Source organism: Salvelinus namaycush, chromosome 17, assembly GCF_016432855.1.
Source record: "Salvelinus namaycush isolate Seneca chromosome 17, SaNama_1.0, whole genome shotgun sequence".
In the NCBI taxonomy this organism is placed as follows: domain Eukaryota; kingdom Metazoa; phylum Chordata; class Actinopteri; order Salmoniformes; family Salmonidae; genus Salvelinus; species Salvelinus namaycush.
The window spans coordinates 19,570,318-19,595,252 of NC_052323.1; the positions used below are offsets into that span (position 1 = coordinate 19,570,318).

Here is a 24,935-nt window from a genome sequence, read left to right on the forward strand (position 1 = left end):
TGTTTGTCTTAATGTTTTTTTTTTTTCATGTTTTTTTTTTGAATAAAGATTTGATGTTTTACACGTCAGTGTCAACTGTACAGTATAAACATATCTGGTAGACGAACATCACTATGGTGAGGAATGTTACCCCACTCCTGTTCATTACAGCCGTTCTGTTTGCTGTGGTATGTGTACCCTTCATTCAGAGGGAAAATGGGCAAGGCACAAAATGTAAGTGCCTTTGAACGGGGTATGGTGCCAGGTGCACCGGTTTGTGTCAAGAACTACACCGCTGCTGGGTTTTTCACGCTCAACAGTTTCCGTGTGTATCAAGAGTGGTCCACCACTAAAAAATGACATCCAGCCAACTTGACACGACTGTGGGAAGCTTTGGAGTCCCCTTAGAGTCTGTGCCCTGACGAATTGAGGCTGTTCTAAGGGCGGGGGTGCAGTATGGGTAAAATTGTGACTGACTGATCTACGAATAATATTGAATACTACTTTTTTAAGCAAAGTGATTTGTAGTTCTGTCACTTGTTAGTCTCCTGCAATGTCAAACAAGACCATTGTATGGTTAAGAGAAAGATGGACATAGGCCCTATAGCTCCCTTCTTTCTGGCCCATTAGCCATTTCCCCTTGGTTGAGGATTTAGGATTGGTCTGTCCCCACACTGGCTGCCGCTTCCACTAATCTAATAACCCCCAGTCATTGGCTGGAGCTGCCTAAATGCTCTCCTGTCATTGGCTGATGGAGCTGACCATAACTTGGTTGATTTGGCCGGTAGCAGCCTCTGCAGCTCCCTGGACCGGTAACCATACACCAGTAGGAGCAGCGATATCCCCAGGTTATAAGTGGTGGTGATGGTGGTGGCTATATCCAGCAGGGGAGTAGAACAGTGTCTGGAGGGCCAGGGTAACTGCTGTCCGCCGGGAGCAGAGGAGCCCACCTCTACCCCTGGTGTCCCAGCACAGCAGCAGGAAACAGGCCAGTGTAGTGAGGTAGCAGGCGGGGAGAACCACATCACTCACCACTGAAGAAGAGGCTCAGGACTGAGGCCCCAGACAGACAGGGAGCCAGGATGAGAGCTCTGCAGCAGGGGAGAGGGGTGTTAACCTCCATAGGAGGAGGAGGGAGGAAGAAGAGAAGTAACATCAGGTTAACTATTGCTTTCATGAATGTTGGGCAGCTCAATAGGGCACTACCTCTTGAGTCAATAGGCTAGAGAAGGGTATTTTACATCAACACAATACTTACACACAGACATACACAATACTGTACAGACATACAGTACCAGTCAAATTTGGATGCACCTACTCATTCAATGGTTTTTATTTTTACTATTTTCTACATTGTAGAATAATAGTGAAGACATCAAAACTATGAAATAACACATATGGAATCATGTAGTAACCAAAAAAGTGTTAAACATAGCAAAATCTATTTTAGATTCTTCAAAGTAACCACCCTTTGCCTTGCTAACAGCTTTAAACACTCTTGGCATTCTCTCAACCAGCTTCACCTGGAGTGCTTTTCCAACAGTCTTGAAGGAGTTCCCACATATGCTGAGCACTTGTTGGCTGCTTTTCCTTCACTCTGCGGTCCAACTCATCTCAATTTGGTTGAGGTTGGGTGATTGTGGAGGCCAGGTCATTTGATGCAGCACTCCATCACACTCCTTGGTCAAATAGCCCTTTTACAGCCTGGAGGTGTGTTGGGTCATTGTCCTGGAGAAAACAGATGATAGTCCCACCATCACACCTCCTCCTCCATGCTTCACGCTGGGAACTATACACATGAGGAGATCATCTGTTCACCTACTCTGCGTGTGACAAAGACACAGTAGGTGAAAGGAAATCTGCACAATTTCCTTTAAATTGCCTACAATTTTACAATTTTTTTTTTTTTTTAGAAGTAGAAGCTCGAATTGTTTGGGTACAGACTTGGATAGTAATACAGAACTCTGCAGGCTATATTTGCAGTAGATTGCAACACCGCCCCCTTTGGCAGTTCTATCTTGGCGGAAAATGTTATAGTTTGCGATGGAGATTTCAGGGTTTTTGGTGGTCTTCCTAAGCCGGGTTGGCAGAGTGTGCTAAAGCAGTGAGTAAAACAAACTTAGGGAGTAGGCTTCTAATGTTAACATGCATGAAACATGCATATTAACATGCATATTTGAGTTAGTGTATTCTAGTATTTTTTTAAAAATACTTTCCAAATGTCTTTGAAAGTAATTGAAATACCCTAAATAGTATTTGAACCCAGGTCTGGCTGACTAACACTCCCCTTCAGCTGTCTCACTGTGGTCGCTCGCCTTCAGCTGTCTCACTGTGGTCGCTCGCCTTCAGCTGTCTCACTGTGGTCGCTCTCCTTCAGCTGTCTCACTGTGGTCGCTCGCCTTCAGCTGTCTCACTGTGGTCGCTCTCCTTCAGCTGTCTCACTGTGGTCGCTCACCTTCAGCTGTCTCACTGTGGTCGCTCACCTTCAGCTGTCTCACTGTGGTCGCTCTCCTTCAGCTGTCTCACTGTGGTCGCTCACCTTCAGCTGTCTCACTGTGGTCGCTCACCTTCAGCTGTCTCACTGTGGTCGCTCACCTTCAGCTGTCTCACTGTGGTCGCTCACCTTCAGCTGTCTCACTGTGGTCGCTCACCTTCAGCTGTCTCACTGTGGTCGCTCACCTTCAGCTGTCTCACTGTGGTCGCTCACCTTCAGCTGTCTCACTGTGGTCGCTCACCTTAAGGTTATCAGATTCTTAATAGATTCCAAATCTACAGTTGAAGTTGGAAGTTTACATACACCTTAGCCAAATACATTTAAGTTCACTTTTTCACAATTCCTGACATTAAATCCTAGTAAAAATTCCCTGTCTTAGGTCAGTTAGGATCACCACTTTATTTTAAGATTGTGAAATGTCAGAATAATAGTAGAGAGGATTATTTATTTCAGCTTTTATTTCTTTCATCACATTCCCAGTGGGTCAGAAGTTTACATACACTCAATTAGTATTTGGTAGGATTGGTTTAAATTGTTTAACTTGGGTCAAACTTTTCGGGTCGCCTTCCACAAGCTTCCCACAATAAGTTGGGTGAATTTTGGCCCATTCCTCCTGACAGAGCTGGTGTAACTGTGTCAGGTTTGTAGGCCTCCTTGCTCACACACGCTTTTTCAGTTCTGGCCACAAATTTTCTATAGGATTGAGGTCGGGGCTTTGTGATGGACACTCCAATACCTTGACTTTGTTGTCCTTAAGCCATTTGGCCACAACTTTGGAAGTATGCTTGGGGTCATTGTCCGTTTGGAAGACCCATTTGCGACCAAGATTTAACTTCCTGACTGATGTCTTGAAATGTTGATTCAATATATCCACATAATTTTCCACCCTCATGATGCCATCTATTTTGTGAAGTGCACCAGTCCCTCCTGCAGCAAAGCACCCCCACAACATGATGCTGCCATCCCTGTGCTTCACGGTTGGGATGGTGTTCTTCAGCTTACAAGCCTCCCCCTTTTTCCTCCAAACAGAATGATGGTCATTATGGCCAAACAGTTCTATTTTTGTTTCATCAGACCAGAGGACATTTCTCCAAAAAGTATGATCTTTGTCCCTATGTGCAGTTGCAAACCGTAGTCTGGCTTTTTTTGCGGTTTTGGAGCAGTGGCTTCTTCCTTGCTGAGCGGCCTTTCAGGTTATGTCCATATAGGACTCGTTTTACTGTGGCTATAGATACTTTTGTACCTGTTTCCTCTAGCATCTTCACATGGTCCTTTGCTGTTGTTCAGGGATTGATTTGCACTTTTCACACCAAAGTATGTTAATCTCTAGGAGACAGAACAAGTCTCCTTCCTGAGCGGTATGACGGCTGCGTGGTCCCATGGTGTTTATACTTGCGTACTACTGTTTGTACAAATGAACGTGGTACCTTCAGACATTTGGAAATTGTGGAGGTCTACAATTTTTTTTCTGAGATCTTGGCTGATTTCTTTTAATTTTCCCATGATGTGAAGCAAAGAGGCACTGAGTTTGAAGGTAGGCCTTGAAATACATCCACAGGACACCTCCAATTGACTCAAATGATGTCAATTAGCCTATCAGAAGCTTCTAAAGCCATGACATAATTTTCTGGAATTTTCCAAGCTGTTTAAAGGCACAGTCAACTTAACTTCTTAACTTAACTTCTGACCCACTGTAATTGTGATACAGTGAATTATAAGTGAAATAAATTGTAAACAATTATTGGAAAAATTACCTATGTCATGCACAAAGTAGATGTCCTAACCGACTTGCCAAAACTATAGTTTGTTAACAAGAAATTTGTGGAGTGGTTGAAAAACGAGTTTTAATGACTCCAACCTAAATGTATGTAAACTTCCGACTTCAACTGTACATGCCAATTCTACAATCTCTTTTCAGGTTTCACTCATGTTCCTTAGGAGCTTTCCAGTGAGATAACATCTCATAATATGCTGGGAGCAACCAACCCATATACTGCACCCCTCAGCTCTCACCACCTGTCAGTGTAATAGAGTAAACTCTGAAGTCTTATTGTACCTCCCTGATCTTCTCATCCCCCCTTCTCCCTCTCTCTCCACCCCAAACTCTCTCTCCCTCTCTCTCTCATCTCTCTCTCTCTAATCTCTCACTACTCTCTCTCTCTACCCCAAACTCTCTCTCTCTCCCTCTCTCTCCACTCTCTCACTCTTCTCTCTCTCATCTCTCTCCTCTCTCTCTCCACCTCAAACACTCTCTCCCTCTCTCCTCTCTCCATGCTCTCTTCTCACTCTCTCTTTCCTCTCTCACTCTCTCACCTTTTCTCTCCCTCATCTCTCTCCTCTCTCTCTCTCTAATCTCTCTACTCTCTCTCTACTATCTCTCACTTTCTCCATGTGAACACTCACTGCAGTCCCCTGTCACTAAAGCACATCACAAATACCACTGAGCCAGTAGTTTGTTGCTGCTATCAAATATTACATGTGCCTATTCACAGCTCTGTCGTGGAGGAAGATATTGTATAGTGATGTAACTCTGCAGGAGTGCATTCTGGGTAAGCGTCACAAATGGCACCCTATTCCCTATATAGTCCACTACTTTGTACCAGGGCCCATAGTGCTCTGACCAAAACTAGAGCACCATGTAGGGAATAGGGTGCCATTTTGGACATAACCTGGCGGTCAATATTTGTCCGATAGCACATAAAGGACTGGCTTTGGGGGAATATAGAAACATTTACAGCATCTGTTACCCACAGGTCTACCCATGTTCAGGGCCTCTGTTTAAAAAAGCATGTCAGACAACGAGTGCTGATCTGGAATCAGACGTCACTTTTAGAATATAATGAATAAGATTATACGGTCAGTGAGGGTCTGATCTTAGACCAGCACTCCTACTTTGGGATGAGATGCTTTGTGAGGGCCTCCCGGGTGGCGCAGTGGTCTAGGGCACTGCATCGCAGTGCTAACTGCGCCACCAGAGTCTCTGGGTTCGCGCCCAGGCTCTGTCGCAGCCGGCCGCGACCAGGAGGTCCGTGGGGCGACGCACAATTGGGCTAGCGTCGTCCGGGTTAGGGAGGGTTTGGCCGGTAGGGATATCCTTGTCTCATCGCGCTCCAGCGACTCCTGTGGCGGGCCGGGCGCAGTGCGCGCTAACCAAGGGGGCCAGGTGCACGGTGTTTCCTCCGACACATTGGTGCGGCTGGCTTCCGGGTTGGAGGCGCGCTGTGTTAAAGAAGCAGTGCGGCTTGGTTGGGTTGTGCTTCGGAGGACGCATGGCTTTCGACCTTCGTCTCTCCCGAGCCCGTACGGGAGTTGTAGCGATGAGACAAGATAGTAATTACTAGCGATTGGATACCACGAAAATTGGGGAGAAAAGGGGATACAATTTATTAAAAAAATAAATAAAAAAAGAGATGCTTTGTGAATACGGGCCCTGAATGCATCTTAGAATGAGTCCACTCTTAGCAATAATGTACTAACATTAGATGAGAGATTAAACATGGACATGTGTAACACTAGAATGGACATTGGGATCCTGGCAACATGACTATAGGACAGCCATCTTGGTCAGGGGAATCTTTCTTTCTAGAGACTTCTCCAACATGGTGACACAGTACATGGATCTCTATAGTCAGAACATGGTACAGATCTCTATAGTCAGAACATGGTACAGATCTCTATAGTCAGAACATGGTACAGATCTCTATAGTCAGAACATGGTACAGATCTCTATAGTCAGAACATGGTACAGATCTCTATGGTCAGAACATGGTACAGATCTCTATAGTCAGAACATGGTACAGATCTCTATAGTCAGAACATGGTACAGATCTCTATGGTCAGAACATGGTACAGATCTCTATGGTCAGAACTTGGTACAGATCTCTATAGTCAGAACATGGTACAGATCTCTATGGTCAGAACATGGTACAGATCTCTATGGTCAGAACATGGTACAGATCTCTATAGTCAGAACATGGTACAGATCTCTATAGTCAGAACATGGTACAGATCTCTATGGTCAGAACATGGTACAGATCTCTATAGTCAGAACATGGTACAGATCTCTATGGTCAGAACATGGTACAGATCTCTATAGTCAGAACATGGTACAGATCTCTATAGTCAGAACATGGTACAGCACCATGATCTTGTCTTACGAATACACTGGAAAAACTGCTTAAATGTATTTCATTAATTAATATCTTGAATATCGATATATATATCTGCACATGCAGTTTATATGTACAAAACATTCAATATAGGAGATCTTACTGTAGATAATTCAAAGAGACAAAAATACAACAATACGAATAAGAAAAATACAGTCACAACTTTCACTTTACGTTACAGTTCAAATAGATGTAGGGGAGGAGGTGACCAGGGGTAGAGGAGGTGGGGTGTTGGAGGAGGTGACCAGGGGTAGAGGAGGTGGGGTGTTGGAGGAGGTGACTAGGGGTAGAGGAGGTGGGGTGTTGGAGGAGGTGACTAGGGGTAGAGGAGGTGGGGTGTTGGAGGAGGTGACCAGGGGTAGAGGAGGTGGGGTGTTGGAGGAGGTGACCAGGGGTAGAGGAGGTGGGGTGTTGGAGGAGGTGACTAGGGGTAGAGGAGGTGGGGTGTTGGATGAGGTGACCAGGGGTAGAGGAGGTGGGGTGTTGGAGGGGAGGAGGTGACTAGGGGTAGAGGAGGTGGGGTGTTGGAGGAGGTGACCAGGGGTAGAGGAGGTGGGGTGTTGGAGGGGAGGGGGTGACTAGGGGTAGAGGAGGTGGGGTGTTGGAGGGGAGGGGGTGACTAGGGGTAGAGGAGGTGGGGTGTTGGAGGAGGTGACCAGGGGTAGAGGAGGTGGGGTGTTGGAGGAGGTGACTAGGGGTAGAGGAGGTGGGGTGTTGGAGGAGGTGACTAGGGGTAGAGGAGGTGGGGTGTTGGAGGGGAAGGGGTGACTAGGGGTAGAGGAGGTGGGGTGTTGGAGGAGGTGACTAGGGGTAGAGGAGGTGGGGTGTTGGAGGAGTTGACCAGGGGTAGAGGAGGTGGGGTGTTGGAGGGGAGGGGGTGACTAGAGGTAGAGGAGGTGGGGTGTTGGAGGGGAGGGGGTGACTAGGGGTAGAGGAGGTGGGGTGTTGGAGGAGGTGACTAGGGGTAGAGGAGATGGGGTGTTGGAGGAGGTGACCAGGGGTAGAGGAGGTGGGGTGTTGGAGGGGAGGGGGTGACTAGAGGTAGAGGAGGTGGGGTGTTGGAGGAGGTGACCAGGGGTAGAGGAGGTGGGGTGTTGGAGGGGAGGGGGTGACTAGAGGTAGAGGAGGTGGGGTGTTGGAGGGGAGGGGGTGACTAGGGGTAGAGGAGGTGGGGTGTTGGAGGAGGTGACCAGGGGTAGAGGAGGTGCGGTGTTGGCGGAGGTGACTAGGGGTAGAGGAGGTGGGGTGTTGGAGGGGGTGACTAGGGGTAGAGGAGGTGGGGTGTTGGAGGGGGTGATTAGGGGTAGAGGAGGTGGGGTGTTGAAGGGGTGACTAGGGGTAGAGGAGGTGGGGTGTTGGAGGAGGTGACCAGGGGTAGAGGAGGTGGGGTGTTGGAGGGGGTGACTAGGGGTAGAGGAGGTGGGGTGTTGGAGGAGGTGACCAGGGGTAGAGGAGGTGGGGTGTTGGAGGGGAAGGGGTGACTAGGGGTAGAGGAGGTAGGGTGTTGGAGGAGGTGACTAGGGTTAGAGGAGGTGGGGTGTTGGAGGGGAAGGGGTGACTAGGGGTAGAGGAGGTGGGGTGTTGGAGGGGAGGAGGTGACTAGGGGTAGAGGAGGTGGGGTGTTGGAGGGGAGGAGGTGACTAGGGGTAGAGGAGGTGGGGTGTTGGAGGGGGTGATTAGGGGTAGAGGAGGTGGGGTGTTGGAGGAGGTGACCAGGGGTAGAGGAGGTGGGGTGTTGGAGGGGGTGACTAGGGGTAGAGGAGGTGGGGTGTTGGAGGAGGTGACCAGGGGTAGAGGAGGTGGGGTGTTGGAGGGGAAGGGGTGACTAGGGGTAGAGGAGGTAGGGTGTTGGAGGAGGTGACTAGGGGTAGAGGAGGTGGGGTGTTGAAGGGGTGACTAGGGGTAGAGAGGGGGGGGGTTGAAGGGGTGACTAGGGGTAGAGGAGGTGGGGTGTTGGAGGGGAGGAGGTGACTAGGGGTAGAGGAGGTGGGGTGTTGGAGGGGAAGGGGTGACTAGGGGTAGAGGAGGTGGGGTGTTGGAGGGGAAGGGGTGACTAGGGGTAGAGGAGGTGGGGTGTTGGAGGGGAGGAGGTGACTAGGGGTAGAGGAGGTGGGGTGTTGGAGGGAGGAGGTGACTAGGAGTAGAGGAGGTGGGGTGTTGGAGGGAGGAGGTGACTAGGGGTAGAGGAGGTGGGGTGTTGGAGGTGACCAGGGGTAGAGGAGGTGGGTGTTGGAGGAGGTGACTAGGGGTAAGAGGAGGTGGGTGTTGGAGGAGGTGACTAGGAGTAGAGGAGGTGGGGTGTTGGAGGGGGTAGAGGAGGTGGGGTGTTGGAGGGGAGGAGGTGACTAGGGGTAGAGGAGGTGACTAGGGGTAGAGGAGGTGGGGTGTTGGAGGAGGTGACTAGGGGTGGAGGAGGTGACTAGGGGTAGAGGAGGTGACTAGAGGTAGAGGAGGTGACTAGAGGTAAGAGGAGGTGACTAGGGGTAGAGGAGGTGGGGTGTTGGAGGAGGTGACTAGGGGTAGAGGAGGTGACTAGGGGTAGAGGAGGTGACTAGAGGTAGAGGAGGTGACTAGGGGTAGAGGAGGTGACTAGGGGTAGAGGAGGTGGGGTGTTGGAGGAGGTGACTAGGGGTAGAGGAGGTGACTAGAGGTAAAGGAGGTGACTAGGGGTAGAGGAGGTGGGGTGTTGGAGGTGACTAGGGGTAGAGGAGGTGAGATCTTCCCTGAAACTGATGATTCATCCCCTCTGGTGGAGACTCAGGCTCAAAGACAAGCAGTTTGTTTAAGGGGATCAGTTTGAGCAAGGCAATTATTTTTGGCAAATCCTTAATGTCACATAAATCTATCTATAGATTGGAATGGAAATTATTGTTTGGAATGTTTCTGTGTGCAGTATCTGTTCCTAGTTGTCTTACACAATTTCCTGTTCTTTAACCATTTATCTTCATAATAACAGATATGAAAGGTGAAAAAGGATATTGATAGATGAAAGCAGTGTTTTGGGACTCTACCAGCATTTTAACTAAGAGACAGATAAATAGTCTTTATAGCTCATGTTCTAACTGATGAGTGGTCATGACGGTAAGGAGATAAGGAAGGAGATGTGGAAAGGAGGTAGTCCAATTAAACTAGGACAGGCCTGGATAACTGAGTAATGACTTGACTGGTACATAACATGTCAAACCAAACCACAATCTCCTCTGCCCCTGTATGTCCCCAACACCACCCTCTACCCCACAACACCCTGGTCTAGTCTCAGTACAGGCTGGTCTTCTAACCCCACAACACCCTGGTCTAGTCTCAGTACAGGCTGGTCTTCTAACCCCACAACACCCTGGTCTAGTCTCAGTACAGGCTGGTCTTCTAACCCCACAACACCCTGGTCTAGTCTCAGTACAGGCTGGTCTTCTAACCCCACAACACCCTGGTCTAGTCTCAGTACAGGCTGGTCTTCTAACCCCACAACACCCTGGTCTAGTCTCAGTACAGGCTGGTCTTCTTCATGATGCGGAGGAACTCTCCCTGGTTCACCTCGCCGTCTCCATCCCTGTCTGCCTCCTCGATCATCTCCTGGAGGTTGGAGTGGAGGAAGGAGGAGAGGGATGGAGAGGGGTGGGAAGGGAGGAGAGAGGAAGGAGGAGAGGGATGGAGAGGGAGAGGGGTGGGAAGGGAGGAGAGAGGAAGGAGGAGACAGAGGGAGAGGGGTGGGAAGGGAGGAGAGAGGAAGGAGGGGAGGGAGGGAGAGGGATGGGAAGGGAGGAGAGAGGAAGGAGGGGACAGGGGAAGGAGAGTGAGAGAGATGGGAAGGGAGGAGAGAGGAAGCAGGGGACAGGGGAAGGAGAGGGAGAGAGATGAGGAGAGAGGAAATAGGGGAAGGAGAGGGAGAGAGATGGGGAGAGGAAGGGGGACAGGGAAAGGATAGGGATGGGAAGGGAGGCGAGAGAAAAGAGGGGAGGGATGGAGAGGGAGTGGGATGGGAAGGGAGGAGAGAGGAAGGGGGACAGGGGAAGGAGAGACATGGGAAGGGAGGAGAGAGGAAGCAGGGGACAGGGGAAGGAGAGGGAGGGAGATGAGGAGAGAGCAGAGAGGAAGCAGGGGACAGGGGAGGGAGAGGGGGGAAATGAGGAGAGAGCAGAGAGGAAGGAGGGGACAGGGGAAGGAGAGGGAGGGAAATGAGGAGAGAGCAGAGAGGAAGGAGGGGACAGGGGAAGGTGGGTGGCAGATTCACAGTAAATGACTAAACAGAAGCTTTAGCAGTGGACCAGTATATTTCTCTTGACAAATTAAAACTATCTTGTAACCTATCCCATATCATCCTGTGTGTGTGTGTGTGTGTGTGTGTGTGTGTGTGTGTGTGTGTGTGTGTGTGTGTGTGTGTGTGTGTGTGTGTGTGTGTGTGTGTGTGTGTGTGTGTGTGTGTACACGTACAGTGCTGTCCAGGTGTATGTCTCACCTGCAGTTCCTCGGCAGTCAGGTTCTCTCCTAGTTCTTTGGCGACCCTCTTCAGGTTCCTGAAGGAGATCTTCCCCGTCTCATCATCATCAAACAGTCGGAATGCTTTCAGGATCTCCTCCTTAGAATCCTTCTCAGCCTGGGTTGGTAGACAGTTACAACACAACGTAATACAACACAATACAGCATGGTGAGACAATATCACAAAAATACCCCGTAATACAACACAATACTCTGTATAGTTGTGAAGTAAAATGTACAACTCCTATCCAGTGGTGGAAAAAATACTCAATTGTTATACTTGAGTAAAAGTAAAGATACCTTAATAAAAAATGACTCAAGTTAAAGTGAATGTGACCCAGTAAAATACTACTTGAGTACAAGTCTAATAGTATTTCGTTTTAAATATACTTAAGTATCAAAAGTAAACGGATTTGCTCAAATATACTTAGGTATCAAAAGTAAAAGTATAAATCATTTCAAATTCCTTATATTATGCAAACCAGATGGCACAATTTTTTGTATTTATTTTTAATTTATGGATAGCCAGTGGCATGCTCCAACACTCAGACATTAATTTACAAACAAAGCATTTGTGTTTAGTGAGTCCACAGTAGGGATGACTAGGGATGCTTTCTTGATAAGTGTGTGATTTGGACAATTTTCCTGTCAAAATGTAATGAGTACTTTTTTTATTTAACTAGGCAAGTCAGCTAAGAACAAATTCTTATTTACAATGACAGCCTAGGAACAGTGGGTTAACTGCCTTGTTCAGGGGCAGAACGCCAGATTTCTACCTTGTCAGCTCAGGGATTCAGATCTAGCAACCTTTCGGTTACTGGCCCAACGCTCTAACCACAACACTTTTGTGTGTCAGGGAAAATATATGGAGTAAAAAGTACATTATTTTCTTTAGGAATGTAGTGAAGTAAAAGTAAAAGTTGTCAAAAATGTTAATAGTAAAGTACAGATACCCCCAAAAACTACTTAAGTAGTACTTTAAAGTATTTTTACTTAAGTACTTTACACCACTGCTCCTATCACATTTTTTGGGTTGCTAAATTGTAATGTTATGTTACAAGCACTGACAGTGTTTGCTCTTGACAGTACATTTTTTATCACAAAAACAGACATTATTTATTCACTATGTTGTTTTTCTTACCATCTTCTGAGTCATGACGGTGAGAAAATCAGAGAAGGAGATCTTTCCTGTTCCGTCCTTATCCACCTCTGCTATCATCCTCTTAATCTCCTCTTTCTTCGGCTCGAACCCCAGCGCCCTCATAGCAACCTAGAGAGAGACAGATTGATAGATAAAAACCAGGTGTGTTAGTGTTGAGATGGAACAAAAGCACACCGTAGCTCCCCAGGACGATCTTTGTTGACCGACACTGTATTACTAAGCATTATGGGTACTGTAATAGATTATGTTACGCAAACATTGTCCCTGTGCATAACCCCTAACCTCTGACCCCTTACCTTTAGCTCCTTGACTTCAATGTGTCCGGAGGCGTCGGTGTCGAAAAGTTCAAAGGCCTCTCTGATCTCCTGTTTCAGCTCCTTGGTGAGCTCCGACTTGGGGCTGGACTTCTTCCTGGGGGGAGGGACCGGACCTAGGGACGGCCTCTTTACACTGGTTGCCTAGCGATGGCAACAAGGAAGCAAATTAAGGGTTGATGGGCATCTCAATGGTTTTAAGTGGATTCCTTGTCTAATCTCCTTCAGTCCAGCTATGCTAGACTATTGAGATGCAGCCGGGAGATAAAGAGACAGGGAAAGCCATAGAAGGGTGTATTTTCATTTGTCATCTTGTATCTACATAGGGCCATTTCAAAGTAGAGTCAGGTAGTCTGGGGGAAACATGCCATAAATAGGGAGACAATGTATGTCACTTTAAAAAAGGATGACCAGCCCTAAAGCTGATTATTTACAGATAGCTGGCAACAGAATGAACGCTTTCAGGACATGGGAAAATATGCATCATTGCTTTTTTCATTCTGATTATTCACATCCCATTACTAGCCCTATCAGATAATATACACGTTCTTCCATTGAATGAGTAATAAGCTAACCTATTATTCCTATCGGACAGCCAGTTACGGTTAATACAGGTTGTGGTAGCCTCAGTGTAGCGAGGCCTTTTGTAATTTGTAGCATAAGCACAAGTAGCATCAAAACAGAACCGCTCCATCATGGACATTCTCACCATTTCAGATGATCACTCGCGGAAGGCAGCAACAAGAGAACCGTAGATTTACTAAAGAGTGTTTTGTCTAATCTATTGATGTCGCTCTCCTCTCCCCTCCTATCATCCAGGCAGAGATGAGATCATAGACAGAAAAACGGACCGTTTATTACACGGGAGCAGTAACCGATATGCCGTTATTAACAAGCATAGTACAATGTTATAATAGGGTTAATATAATGTTTGAGTAATAAATTAAGAAAATAAAATTAAGATTTCCAGTTAATGAGCGCAGTATTCAGTCAGTGCTATAATCATTTTGATTATTATGTGACTGTGCACTCGATTTAACTCATTCTGCACGCCGGGCATATTAAGAATGGAAACAATTCGTACGAAGCTAAATCGAGGGCATCTAGTCGGGCGAGACGATTACTGGTTGTTGACGACATGTGGTATAAAACGCTATACGAGAATTGGCTGGATTGATCGTTGAAGCTCTGATCCAGAATCTGTTCTCCGTGCGCCAACTCATCTGATACCGAGGTGAGTGAAATATAAAAACGGATACAGGATCAGGTTTAGGGGCGTTTACACTCGACCCACTGTGGGTGTGGTCTCACTGTGATTATGTCCCGGTTGGTCAGAGCAGTGGCGTTCTTTGACGTAGGCTCCCCTCCATTGGCTGTTCGAGCATGCCACCTTCACAGCCGAACTCCCGTCCACCCACTGAGAGCGCCTCTCGCGCTCAGCAATACAGGGATTATTATTTGTTCGCGCGTCCTTTCATACTGTTGCAAAACAGATTAAACTGGTAAAATGATACGTTTTTCACTTATTTGATCGCATTTTAGTGTCTTTATATTGAAAACTTGTCTTGAAATAATCTAAAGGTGTTTGATTGTAGTCTTCATCATGTTTCAATTGTCCATGTGACATGATCTTGTCAAACTGTTTTTGAACGAGGGAACTTTTAACCAAATACTGTCTTTTCTCTGCCAGTTTGTCTCCAAACACCGACGTCTCACCTGCAGTTTATCATGGCCACACGCATACGACCTGTGAGTACACAGCAGTTTGTAGAAAATATCAAATTCTGAGCTGTATGCCACATGCTCAGCTATGTATTTGTCCTTCTCATATGTTTATTTGTGTCTCTCTTTCTGTCTTTTCTGAATGTTGTCCCTCTGTCCCTGTACAGAGCAGTAAGCGGTGTGCAGTGATAGGAGGCTCTGGGTTCCTGGGTAGACACCTGGTAGAGAAGCTGTTGGATAAGGGCTACACCGTGTCGGTGTTTGACATCAGACAGAGCTATGAACTACCTGGAGTCACCTTCCACCTGGGAGACCTCTGTGACAAACAGGTCTGTCTGTCTGTGAAGAGTCTGTGCACTGAGCTGTTTGGGCCATGTTATATGACCGTGCTATGGTCTATAGCCTTTGAACTGTGGCCCGTGTGTACACATTAGGTCAGTGTGTGTGTGTGTGTGTCTGCATCTGAACATCAGTGTGTGTGTGGCCCTATCCCAGGCTCTCCTAACAGCCCTCCAAGATGTCTCCCTGGTGTTCCACTGTGCTTCTCCAGCCCCAGCCAGTGACGACAAGGCTCTGTTCCAGAGAGTCAACATCCAGGGGACACAGACTGTCCTACAGGCCTGCACTGAGGCTGGAGTACAGGTAGGGGGCAGTATAGAGTTATTATTGGACAGAGAGGTGTGTCATACAAGATATTACAATAAAGACAGACTAAATTCAATGAAAGAAATGCTCTGTTAAAATACTTGGACTTTCTGTAATTACTGATCTGTGAATAGATAGTCAGTTCTGTCTGTCTGCTATAGAAAGTGGTACTGACCAGCAGTGCCAGTGTGGTGTTTGAAGGAACAGACATCAAGGATGGGAGAGAAGACCTTCCCTATGCCAAGAAGCCCATCGACTACTACACAGAGACCAAGATAGAACAGGAGAAGGTGAGGACACTACTACACACAGAGACCAAGATAGAACAGGAGAAGGTGAGGACACTACTACACAGAGATCAAGATAGAACAGGAGAAGGGGAGGACACTACTACACACAGAGACCAAGATAGAACAGGAGAAGGTGAGGACACTACTACACAGAGACCAATATAGAACAGGAGAAGGTGAGGACATTACTACACAGAGACCAAGATAGAACAGGAGAAGGTGCGGACACTACTACACACAGAGACCAAGATAGAACAGGAGAAGGTGAGGACACTACTACACAGAGACCAAGATAGAACAGGAGAAGGTGAGGACACTACTACACAGAGACCAAGATAGAACAGGAGAAGGTGAGGACACTACTACACAGAGACCAAGATAGAACAGGAGAAGGGGAGGACACTACTACACAGAGATCAAGATAGAACAGGAGAAGGGGAGGACACTACTACACAGAGATAAAGATAGAACAGGAGAAGGGGAGGACACTACTACACAGAGACCAAGATAGAACAGGAGAAGGTGAGGACACTACTACACAGAGATCAAGATAGAACAGGAGAAGGTGAGGACACTACTACACAGAGACCAAGATAGAACAGGAGAAGGTGAGGACACTACTACACAGAGACCAAGATAGAACAGGAGAAGGTGAGGACACTACTACACAGAGATCAAGATAGAACAGGAGAAGGTGAGGACACTACTACACACAGAGACCAAGATAGAACAGGAGAAGGTGAGGACACTACTACACAGAGACCAAGATAGAACAGGAGAAGGTGAGGACACTACTACACACAGAGACCAAGATAGAACAGGAGAAGGTGAGGACACTACTACACACAGAGACCAAGATAGAACAGGAGAAGGTGAGGACACTACTACACAGAGACCAAGATAGAACAGGAGAAGGTGAGGACACTACTACACACAGACACCAAGATAGAACAGGAGAAGGTGAGGACACTACTACACAGAGACCAAGATAGAACAGGAGAAGGAGAGGATGCTTGTTTATTTTGTGGAAGAGGCTTATTTGTAGAATAGCTTGATCATAGTTATATTAATGGTACCAGAGCATTGCTAGGGGGGAGACGTCCACACGTGGTCCCGTGTGGCTCAGTTGGTAGAGCATGGCGCTTGCAACGCCAGGTTTGTGGGTTCAATTCCCACGGGGGGACCAGGATGAATATGTATGAACTTTCCAATTTGTAAGTCGCTCTGGATAAGAGCGTCTGCTAAATGACTTAAATGTAATGTAAATGAGAACTTGCCAACACATTAAGACATTGATGCTGGACTACCCATAAATGCATACATACATGTTACGTAGACTCTACATACTCCACATGAAATAAGTCATGTTCTCCTCTATCTCCATCTTGTCTCTCTGTGGTGTCTCAGCTGGTTCTGAAGGCCTGTGACAAGGAGAAGGGTCTCCTGACAGTGGCCATCCGACCTCACGGTATCTTCGGCCCCCGGGACCCCCAGCTGGTGCCCATCCTGGTCGACACGGCACGCAGGGGCAAGATGAAGTTCATCATCGGGTCAGTCATACACAGGACTGGAATGGAACATGGACTCTTCACTAGACATAGTGGGATCAACCAAAGTTAATGTTTTATGTTGTCTCTGTTGATGTAGTCTCTCTGCCTTCTCTCTCTCTGCCTTCTCTCTCTCTCTCTCTGCCTCTCTCTCTCTGCCTTCTCTCTCTGCCTTCTCTCTCTCTGCCTTCTCTCTCTCTGCCTTCTCTCTCTCTGCCTTCTCTCTCTCTGCCTTCTCTCTCTCTGCCTTCTCTCTCTCTGCCTCTCTCTGCCTCTCTCTGCCTCTCTCTGCCTCTCTCTTTCTGTCTCTGTAGTGATGGTTCTAACCTGGTGGATTTCACTTTTGTGGACAATGTGGTTCATGGACACATCCTGGCAGCTGAGAGTCTGAGGCCAGAGTCTCCTATCTGTGGCAAGGTAGGAACCCACTATATGGCGTTGCTCAAACGCTAGACTTGCACTGTACCACTGGATGATGATGATGATCAATGGGGTCAACTGTTCAGTGTTAGAAGAAAGAGATGCCTTTCGCACTCACACTATTTGTTGGGTTCAGACTAACCTCGTCCCATGCTCAATTGCTAGCACATAATGGCACTATTAATGTTCTATCTGCAAAAATATGATTCTGAGGTAATTGGCTTTAAAGATCCAACCCTAATTGGTTTGAATGGTGTCAGCAAATGTGATCTTGTATTCTTTTGACCAACAGGAGTTGGGGTATTTAGAGTACTATGTACTGTAGGTAGAGAACATTGAACAGAACAAGGCTATATCAGTAACTCAATTTGGACAAAAATGCAGATACGTTAAAGTCCCAAGCTCTCAATATAGAGCCTGGAAATACTGTCTAGCAAAGTGGGACTTGAAAGGGGTGAAAATTGAGGTGGGAGGGAGCCTGCACTTCTATATTAGATGGGATGCTGAAAATAGCTATTTAAAATGAATGTTCAATGACAGCGACCATATTATCTTGGGGTTAGGGTTATTTTTGGGAAGCCCAATTGATTCTGAGTTTGGGAATATAAAGTTTAAATGTGAAAACTAGTCCAAAATGCATACTTACTGATTTTTCCCGAACTCACTTCCTTGTTTAGCCTAAATCGCTTGCCCTGCTTGCACTTTGAATTCCACAATGTAGAGTGGAGGTTCTAACGGGTCATGCTAGATCAGGGATGGGCTACTTTTTTTTTAGGAACTCAGTCATTTACTGTTGAGAGTTAGAATAGAGAGTTAGAATAGTGGAATACCCAAAGTGCAATTTCAAAATGTGGTTGTGATTCAGCAGTTTTTCTCTTGTCAGTCACTGATAGTCAAATAGCCCATGTCAGCAAATTTTTGTTGTTGATTTAGCGGCCAGCTATCTAAACTATCTGAACGGCCGGGGGGGCCGGTAAAATTGATTTTGTTAATCAGTCTCACTCAGATATCATTTAGTACGCAGACCTGCGAGCAGCTGCGGCCCCTAATTTTTTTAAATTTCACCTTTATTTAACTAGGCAAGTCATTTAAGAACAAATTCTTATTTACAATGACAACCTACCAAAAAACCTCCTGCGGGGACAAAAAAATAAAAAAATGTATTAAATATAGGACAAAACACACATCACGACAAAAGAGACAACACGGGCCAGCCGAGTGGTGCAGTGATCTGAGGCCCTGCATCGCAGTGCTAGCTGTGCCACGAGATCCTGGGTTCAATTCCAGGCTCTGTCGCAGCCGGCCGTGACCGGGAGACCCATGGGGCAGTGCACAATTGGCCCAGCGTCATCTGGGTTAGGGGAGGGTTTGGCCAGCAGGGATGTCCTTGTCCCATCGCACACTAGCGACTCCTGTGGCGGGCCAGGCACAGTGCACGCTGACACGGTTGCCAGGTGTACGGTGTATCCTCCGACACGTTGGTGCGGCTGGCGTCCAGGTTAAGTGGGCATTGTGTCAAGAAGCAGTACGGCCTGGTTGGGTTGTGTTTCGGAGGACGCACGGCTCTCGAACTTCGCCTCTCCTGAGTCCGTACGGGAGTTGCAGCGATGAGACAAGACTGTAACTAACATTTGGATACCACGAAATTGGGGAGAAAACAGGGGTAAAAAAACAATATATATAAAAAAGAGAGAACACTACATAAAGAGAGACCTAAGACAGCAAGGCAGCAACACATGACAACACAGCATGGTAGCAACACAACATGACAACAACATGGTAGCAACACAACATGGTAGCAGCACGAAACATGGTAGAAACATTATTGGGCACAGACAACAGCACAAAGGTCAAGAAGGTAGAGACAACAACACATCACACAAAGCAGCAACAACTGTCAGTAAGAGTGTCCATGATTGAGTCTTTGAATGAAGAGATTGAGATAAAACTGTCCAGTTTGAGTGTTTGTTGCAGCTCGTTCCAGTCGCTAGCTGCAGCGAACTGAAAAGGGGAGTGACCCAGGGATGTGTGTGCTTTGGGGACCTTTAACAGAATGTGACTGGCAGAACGGGTGTTGTATGTGGAGGATGAGGGCTGCAGTAGATATCTCAGATAGGGGTGAGTGAGGCCTAAGAGGGTTTTATAAATGAGCATCAACCAGTAGGTCTTGCGACGGGTATACAGAGATGACCAGTTTACAGAAGAGTATAGAGAGAAGTGATGTGTCCTATAAGGAGCATTGGTGGCAAATCTGATGGCCGAATGGTAAAGAACATCTAGCCGCTCATGAGTTCTGATTTGTTGTGGCCCCGCCTTCTTCAAAGTTGCCCATCCCTGTACTAGATGGTGATGGACTGAGAGATCAGCCAATGAAAATCCAGCGGCAGGCTTTCCCGCTCCTGCCATAGGCTCCGATCAAGTCCCTTTCTGAGACGCTGTGAAACCAGACGGTTCCATAAAGAAAGAAGGTGGATGAGACGAGGTTCTAACCAATGTATGGTCACAGAGAATGAATAGAAATGTCTTAACCGAACTCTGGCAACATTTACATTTTCTCAATCCATATTGACTGGTCTTTCTCATCTCTCCCTCTGCCCCTCCAGGCGTACCACATCACTAATGACGAGCCTGTCCGGTTCTGGGACTTCATGTCAGATATTCTAGTAGGTCTGGGCTACGCTGCTCCACGCTACCACCTTCCCTACACGCTAGTCTACGGGCTGGCTCTGCTGCTGTGGCTGCTGTCTCTGTTACTACGCCCCCTAGTGGCCTTCAAACCCACCTTCACCCCCATGAGGGTGGCCCTGGCAGGTACACATCACTTCTACAGCTGCTCCAGAGCCAAGCAGGACATGGGGTACAAGCCTGTGGTCAGTCTAAAGGATGGGATCAGATGCACGGTGGAGAGCTATCCTCATCTACGACATGGAGCCTGATGGCTATGTCTGCAATATGGTAGCCTGGAAACCAAACTGATATGCTCTGTGAAACAATGGTGAAATGGATCGTATCAGTTTGGATTCCAGGCTAGTGGTATGGATCCTCACGGCTGAGTCCTGACTTGAGATCTATGCACAGAACTTGTTCATTTTAGTAAAATCATCCACTGATGTCAATGGGAGGAAAACATGAAGCTGGGAGTTGTGTGTACAGTCCTCAAGTTAAGATTCAACCCACTGATGTCAATGGGAGGAAAACATGAAGCTGGGAGTTGTGTGTACAGTCCTCAAGTTAAGATTCAACCCACTGATGTCAATGGGAGGAAAACATGAAGCTGGGAGTTGTGTGTACAGTCCTCAAGTTAAGATTCAACCCCGAGGATGGTTTCATACTCTCACTCTCACCAAGGTGTGATTTTCAAACTCACATATTTTTTTGTCCCATAATACTAACGGGAGGTATGATGCGTTGACATGAGTTATTTCTGTCATGTCTGTAGGCCTATATGAGGATCTGTGAACTCTCACCTTTCCTTCAACAGTCACTCTTTCATTAGTGCCTGGTTTCAGTACCTCTCCTCACCAATAGAGAGCAGCACACATTTCTTCTCTGTGGAATGTGGATACACAATCTAACATGGAGATGTTTCCATCACTTCCTCTTGCCATTGTTCATGAGCACTCATTTGGATGTATGAGTGATACATTTACTGTGACTGGTAGCTATCTTATTTCTCTTCTCTTATACAAATCACAAGCAATCATGCAGTTTGTTCATTTCAAATAAAATCCATTATCTAAACATTGCATTGTTTATTAAAACACTAAGAATGTGTTTGTATTACTAAGAATGTGTTTGTATATGAACCAACATTGTCAACATATGTTTGTTTACCTTCATTAGAAAATATAGTTACAGACAAATGCTTGCATGTTTTAAACCCTATATCCAACATTACTCAGGCAAGCCACGCCCTTTTACCAAAGTCAATATCACAGGACTAATGTTAGTATGACGTGTATTTAAACTGTATTACAATGTATGTCATAGAACTGTAGTACACAGAAAGGGATGGGCCGCTATTCTCTCTCCTTCAGCCTCCCTTTTCTACATTCCAGCTGTCTTACTGTCACCGTGACATGGTGTCCTCTCATAAACACATCTTCTCCTGTAACACTTATTAAAGCGGATCACAGTGAAAGATATCGTTTAGGTGCGTTAGCTTCAAAGCATCGTATAGGTCTGTCACAGTGACTGGTGCATGTTTGACATTCCAGCTGTTGGTGTGGTGAGCAGTGGTGGTTGGAGCATGCAAATCTTGGGGCAACAAATTAAAGTGGGATGCATGCCAGCAAAGCCACAACACTAAACAATACATTAATTGCACTATAACGGTGACAAACGGTGCCCACAAACAGCCTACATAAAGCTGTCCCAACATCTGACCACTGCTACACCTGGCTATCAGCAGAGCCTTTTCTGACAGCAAAACAGTTCATTCAGCCTCATTTACTGCCTTTAAAAAAAACATGGCTGACTTGCTTAAACTAATGTGGTTTCTACTGACAATTAAGATGTACAAACTATGGCATACGGGGACAGTGAGCGGATAAGAGGCAATCTGTATTTTCGATTAAGACGTTAACGAGCGAGCTAGGACGGACGTAGTCAATATTACTATTTGTTTAGCACTTTTGAAATGTACAGCGACAGAATTCAGAACATGGGCCGTTCTTACAGTGTTCTCCCTGTACACCAAGTCAGAACCGTAGGATAAGTAAAGGGCATATAAGCAGACAAAGAAAGCTCTTACAATATTTGATGATTACATTTCTCTAAAACAGGCTATAGGCTACATTTATTTTATTTATTTTTTATTTCACCTTTATTTAACCAGGTAGGCAAATTGAGAACACATTCTCATTTACAATTGCGACCTGGCCAAGATAAAGCAAAGCAGTTCGACACATACAACAACACATAGTTACACATGGAGTAAAACAAACATACAGTCAATAATACAGTGAAAAATAAGTCTATATACAATGTGAGCAAGTGAGGTGAGATAAGGGAGGTGAAGGCAAACAAAATATATATATAAATAAATAAAAATATAAAAAAGGCCATGGTGGTGTTACAATATAGCAAGTAAAAAACACTGGAATGGTTGGTTTGCAGTGGAAGAAAGTGCAAAGTAGAGATAGAAATAATGGGGTGCAAAGGAGTAAAATAAATAAATAAATACAGTAGGTAAAGAGGTAGTTGTTTGGGCTGAATTATAGATGGGCTATGTACAGGTGCAGTAATCTATGAGCTGCTCTGACAGCTGGTGCTTAAAGCTAGTGAGGGAGATAAGTGTTTCCAGTTTCAGAGATTTTTGTAGTTCGTTCCAGTCATTGGTAGCAGAGAACTGGAAGGAGAGGCGGCCAAAGGAAGAATTGGTTTTGGGGGTGACCAGAGAGATATACCTGCTGGAACGCGTGCTACAGGTAGGTGCTGCTATGGTGACCAGCGAGCTGAGATAAGGGGGGACTTTACCTAGCAGGGTTTTGTAGATGACCTGGAGCCAGTGGGTTTGGTGACGAGTATGAAGCGAGGGCCAGCCAACGAGAGTGTACAGGTCGCAGTGGTGGGTAGTATATGGGGCTTTGGTGACAAAACGGATGGCACTGTGATAGACTGCATCCAATTTATTGAGTAGGGTTTTGGAGGCTATTTTGTAAATGACATCACCGAAGTCGAGGATTGGTAGGATGGTCAGTTTTACAAGGGTATGTTTGGCAGCATGAGTGAAGGATGCTTTGTTGCGGAAAAGGAAGCCAATTCTAGATTTAACTTTGGATTGGAGATGTTTGATGTGAGTCTGGAAGGAGAGTTTACAGTCTAACCAGACAGCTAGGTATTTGTAGTTGTCCACATATTCTAAGTCAGAGCCGTCCAGAGTAGTGATGTTGGACATGCGGGCAGGTGCAGGCAGCGATCGGTTGAAGAGCATGCATTTAGTTTTACTTGTATTTAAGAGCAATTGGAGGCCACGGAAGGAGAGTTGTATGGCATTGAAGCTCGCCTGGAGGGTTGTTAACACAGTGTCAAAAGAAGGGCCAGAAGTATACAGAATAGTGTCGTCTGCGTAGAGGTGGATCAGAGACTCACCAGCAGCAAGAGCGACATCATTGATGTATACAGAGAAGAGAGTCGGTCCAAGAATTGAACCCTGTGGCACCCCCATAGAGACTGCCAGAGGTCTACAACAGACCCTCCGATTTGACACACTGAACTCGATCAGAGAAGTAGTTGGTGAACCAGGCGAGGCAATCATTAGAGAAACCAAGGCTGTCGAGTCTGCCGATGAGGATGTGGTGATTGACAGAGTCAAAAGCCTTGGCCAGGTCAATGAATACGGCTGCACAGTATTGTTTCCTATCGATGGCGGTTAAGATATCGTTTATGACCTTGAGCGTGGCTGAGGTGCACCCATGACCAGCTCTGAAACCAGATTGCATAGCGGAGAAGGTATGGTGGGATTCGAAATGGTCGGTAATCTGTTTGTTGACTTGGCTTTCGAAGACCTTAGAAAGGCAGGGTAGGATAGATATAGGTCTGTAGCTGTTTGGGTCAAGAGTGTCCCCCCCTTTGAAGAGGGGGATAACCGCAGCTGCTTTCCAATCTTTGGGAATCTCAGACGACACGAAAGAGAGGTTGAAAAGGCTAGTAATAGGGGTGGCAACAATTTCAGCAGATAGTTTTAGAAAGAAAGGGTCCAGATTATCTAGCCCGGCTGATTTGTAAGGGTCCAGATTTTGCAGCTCTTTCAGAACATCAGCTGACTGTATTTGGGAGAAAGAGAAATGGGGAAGGCGTGGGCGAGTAGCAGAGGGGAGGGCAGTGCTGTTGATCGGGGTAGGGGTAGCCAGGTGGAAAGCATGGCCAGCCGTAGAAAAATGGTTATTGAAATTCTCAATTATAGTGGATTTGTCGGTGGTGACAGTGTTTCCTATCTTCAGTGCAGTTGGAAGCTGGGAGGAGGTGTTCTTATTCTCCATGGACTTTACAGTGTCCCAGAACTTTTTTGAGTTTGTGTTGCAGGAAGCAAATTTCTGCTTGAAAAAGCTAGCCTTGGCTTTTCTAACTGCCTGTGTATATTGGTTTCTAGCTTCCCTGAAAAGTTGCATATCACGGGGGCTGTTCGATGCTAATGCAGAACGCCATAGGATGTTTTTCTGTTGGTTAAGGGCAGTCAGGTCAGGAGAGAACCAAGGGCTATATCTGTTCCTGGTTCTAAATTTCTTGAATGGGGCATGCTTATTCAAGATGGTGAGGAAGGCATTTAAAAAAAATATCCAGGCATCCTCTATTGACGGGATGAGATCAATATCCTTCCAGGATACCTCGGCCAGGTCGATTAGAAAGGCCTTCTCACTGAAGTGTTTCAGGGAGCGTTTGACAGTGATGAGTGGAGGTCGTTTGACCGCTGACCCATTACGGATGCAGGCAATGAGGCAGTGATCGCTGAGATCTTGGTTGAAAACAGCAGAGGTGTATTTGGAGGGCAAGTTGGTTAGGATGATATCTATGAGGGTACCCGTGTTTACGGAATTGGGGTGGTACCTGGTAGGTTCATTGATAATTTGTGTGAGATTGAGGGCATCAAGCTTAGATTGTAGGATGGCTGGGGTGTTAAGCATGTTCCAATTTAGGTCGCCTAGCAGCACGAGCTCTGAAGATAGATGGGAGGCAATCAGTTCACATATGGTGTCCAGAGCACAGCTGGGGGCAGAGG

The 24,935-nt window shown here is 46.5% G+C and overlaps 2 protein-coding genes across 3 annotated transcripts; one reads left to right on the plus strand and one right to left on the minus strand.

The window, feature by feature from the left end:
- Positions 1 to 10,122: 10,122 nt before the first annotated feature.
- LOC120062132 (caltractin-like) lies at positions 10,123 to 13,651 on the minus strand. The gene is made up of 5 exons (XM_039011939.1): positions 13,622 to 13,651; positions 12,574 to 12,735; positions 12,323 to 12,385; positions 11,086 to 11,227; positions 10,123 to 10,214 (listed from the first exon to the last, which is right to left on the minus strand). The coding sequence occupies exons 1-5, from the start codon at positions 13,649 to 13,651 to the stop codon at positions 10,123 to 10,125; spliced, it is 489 nt and encodes a 162-aa protein (XP_038867867.1).
- Positions 13,652 to 13,957: 306 nt separating this feature from the next.
- On the plus strand, positions 13,958 to 20,961 carry nsdhl (NAD(P) dependent steroid dehydrogenase-like). Of its 2 annotated transcripts, none has more exons than XM_039012363.1 (8): positions 13,958 to 14,093; positions 14,282 to 14,340; positions 14,481 to 14,642; positions 14,809 to 14,955; positions 15,120 to 15,248; positions 16,656 to 16,798; positions 17,110 to 17,212; positions 19,559 to 19,794. In XM_039012363.1, the coding sequence occupies exons 2-8, from the start codon at positions 14,320 to 14,322 to the stop codon at positions 19,571 to 19,573; spliced, it is 720 nt and encodes a 239-aa protein (XP_038868291.1). In that variant the 5' UTR covers positions 13,958 to 14,093; positions 14,282 to 14,319; the 3' UTR covers positions 19,574 to 19,794. The 2 variants fall into 2 exon arrangements, with proteins under 2 accessions (XP_038868291.1, XP_038868289.1); XM_039012361.1 differs by lacking the exon at positions 19,559 to 19,794 and adding an exon at positions 19,819 to 20,961 and having other exon boundaries at positions 13,959 to 14,093.
- Positions 20,962 to 24,935: the final 3,974 nt, after the last annotated feature.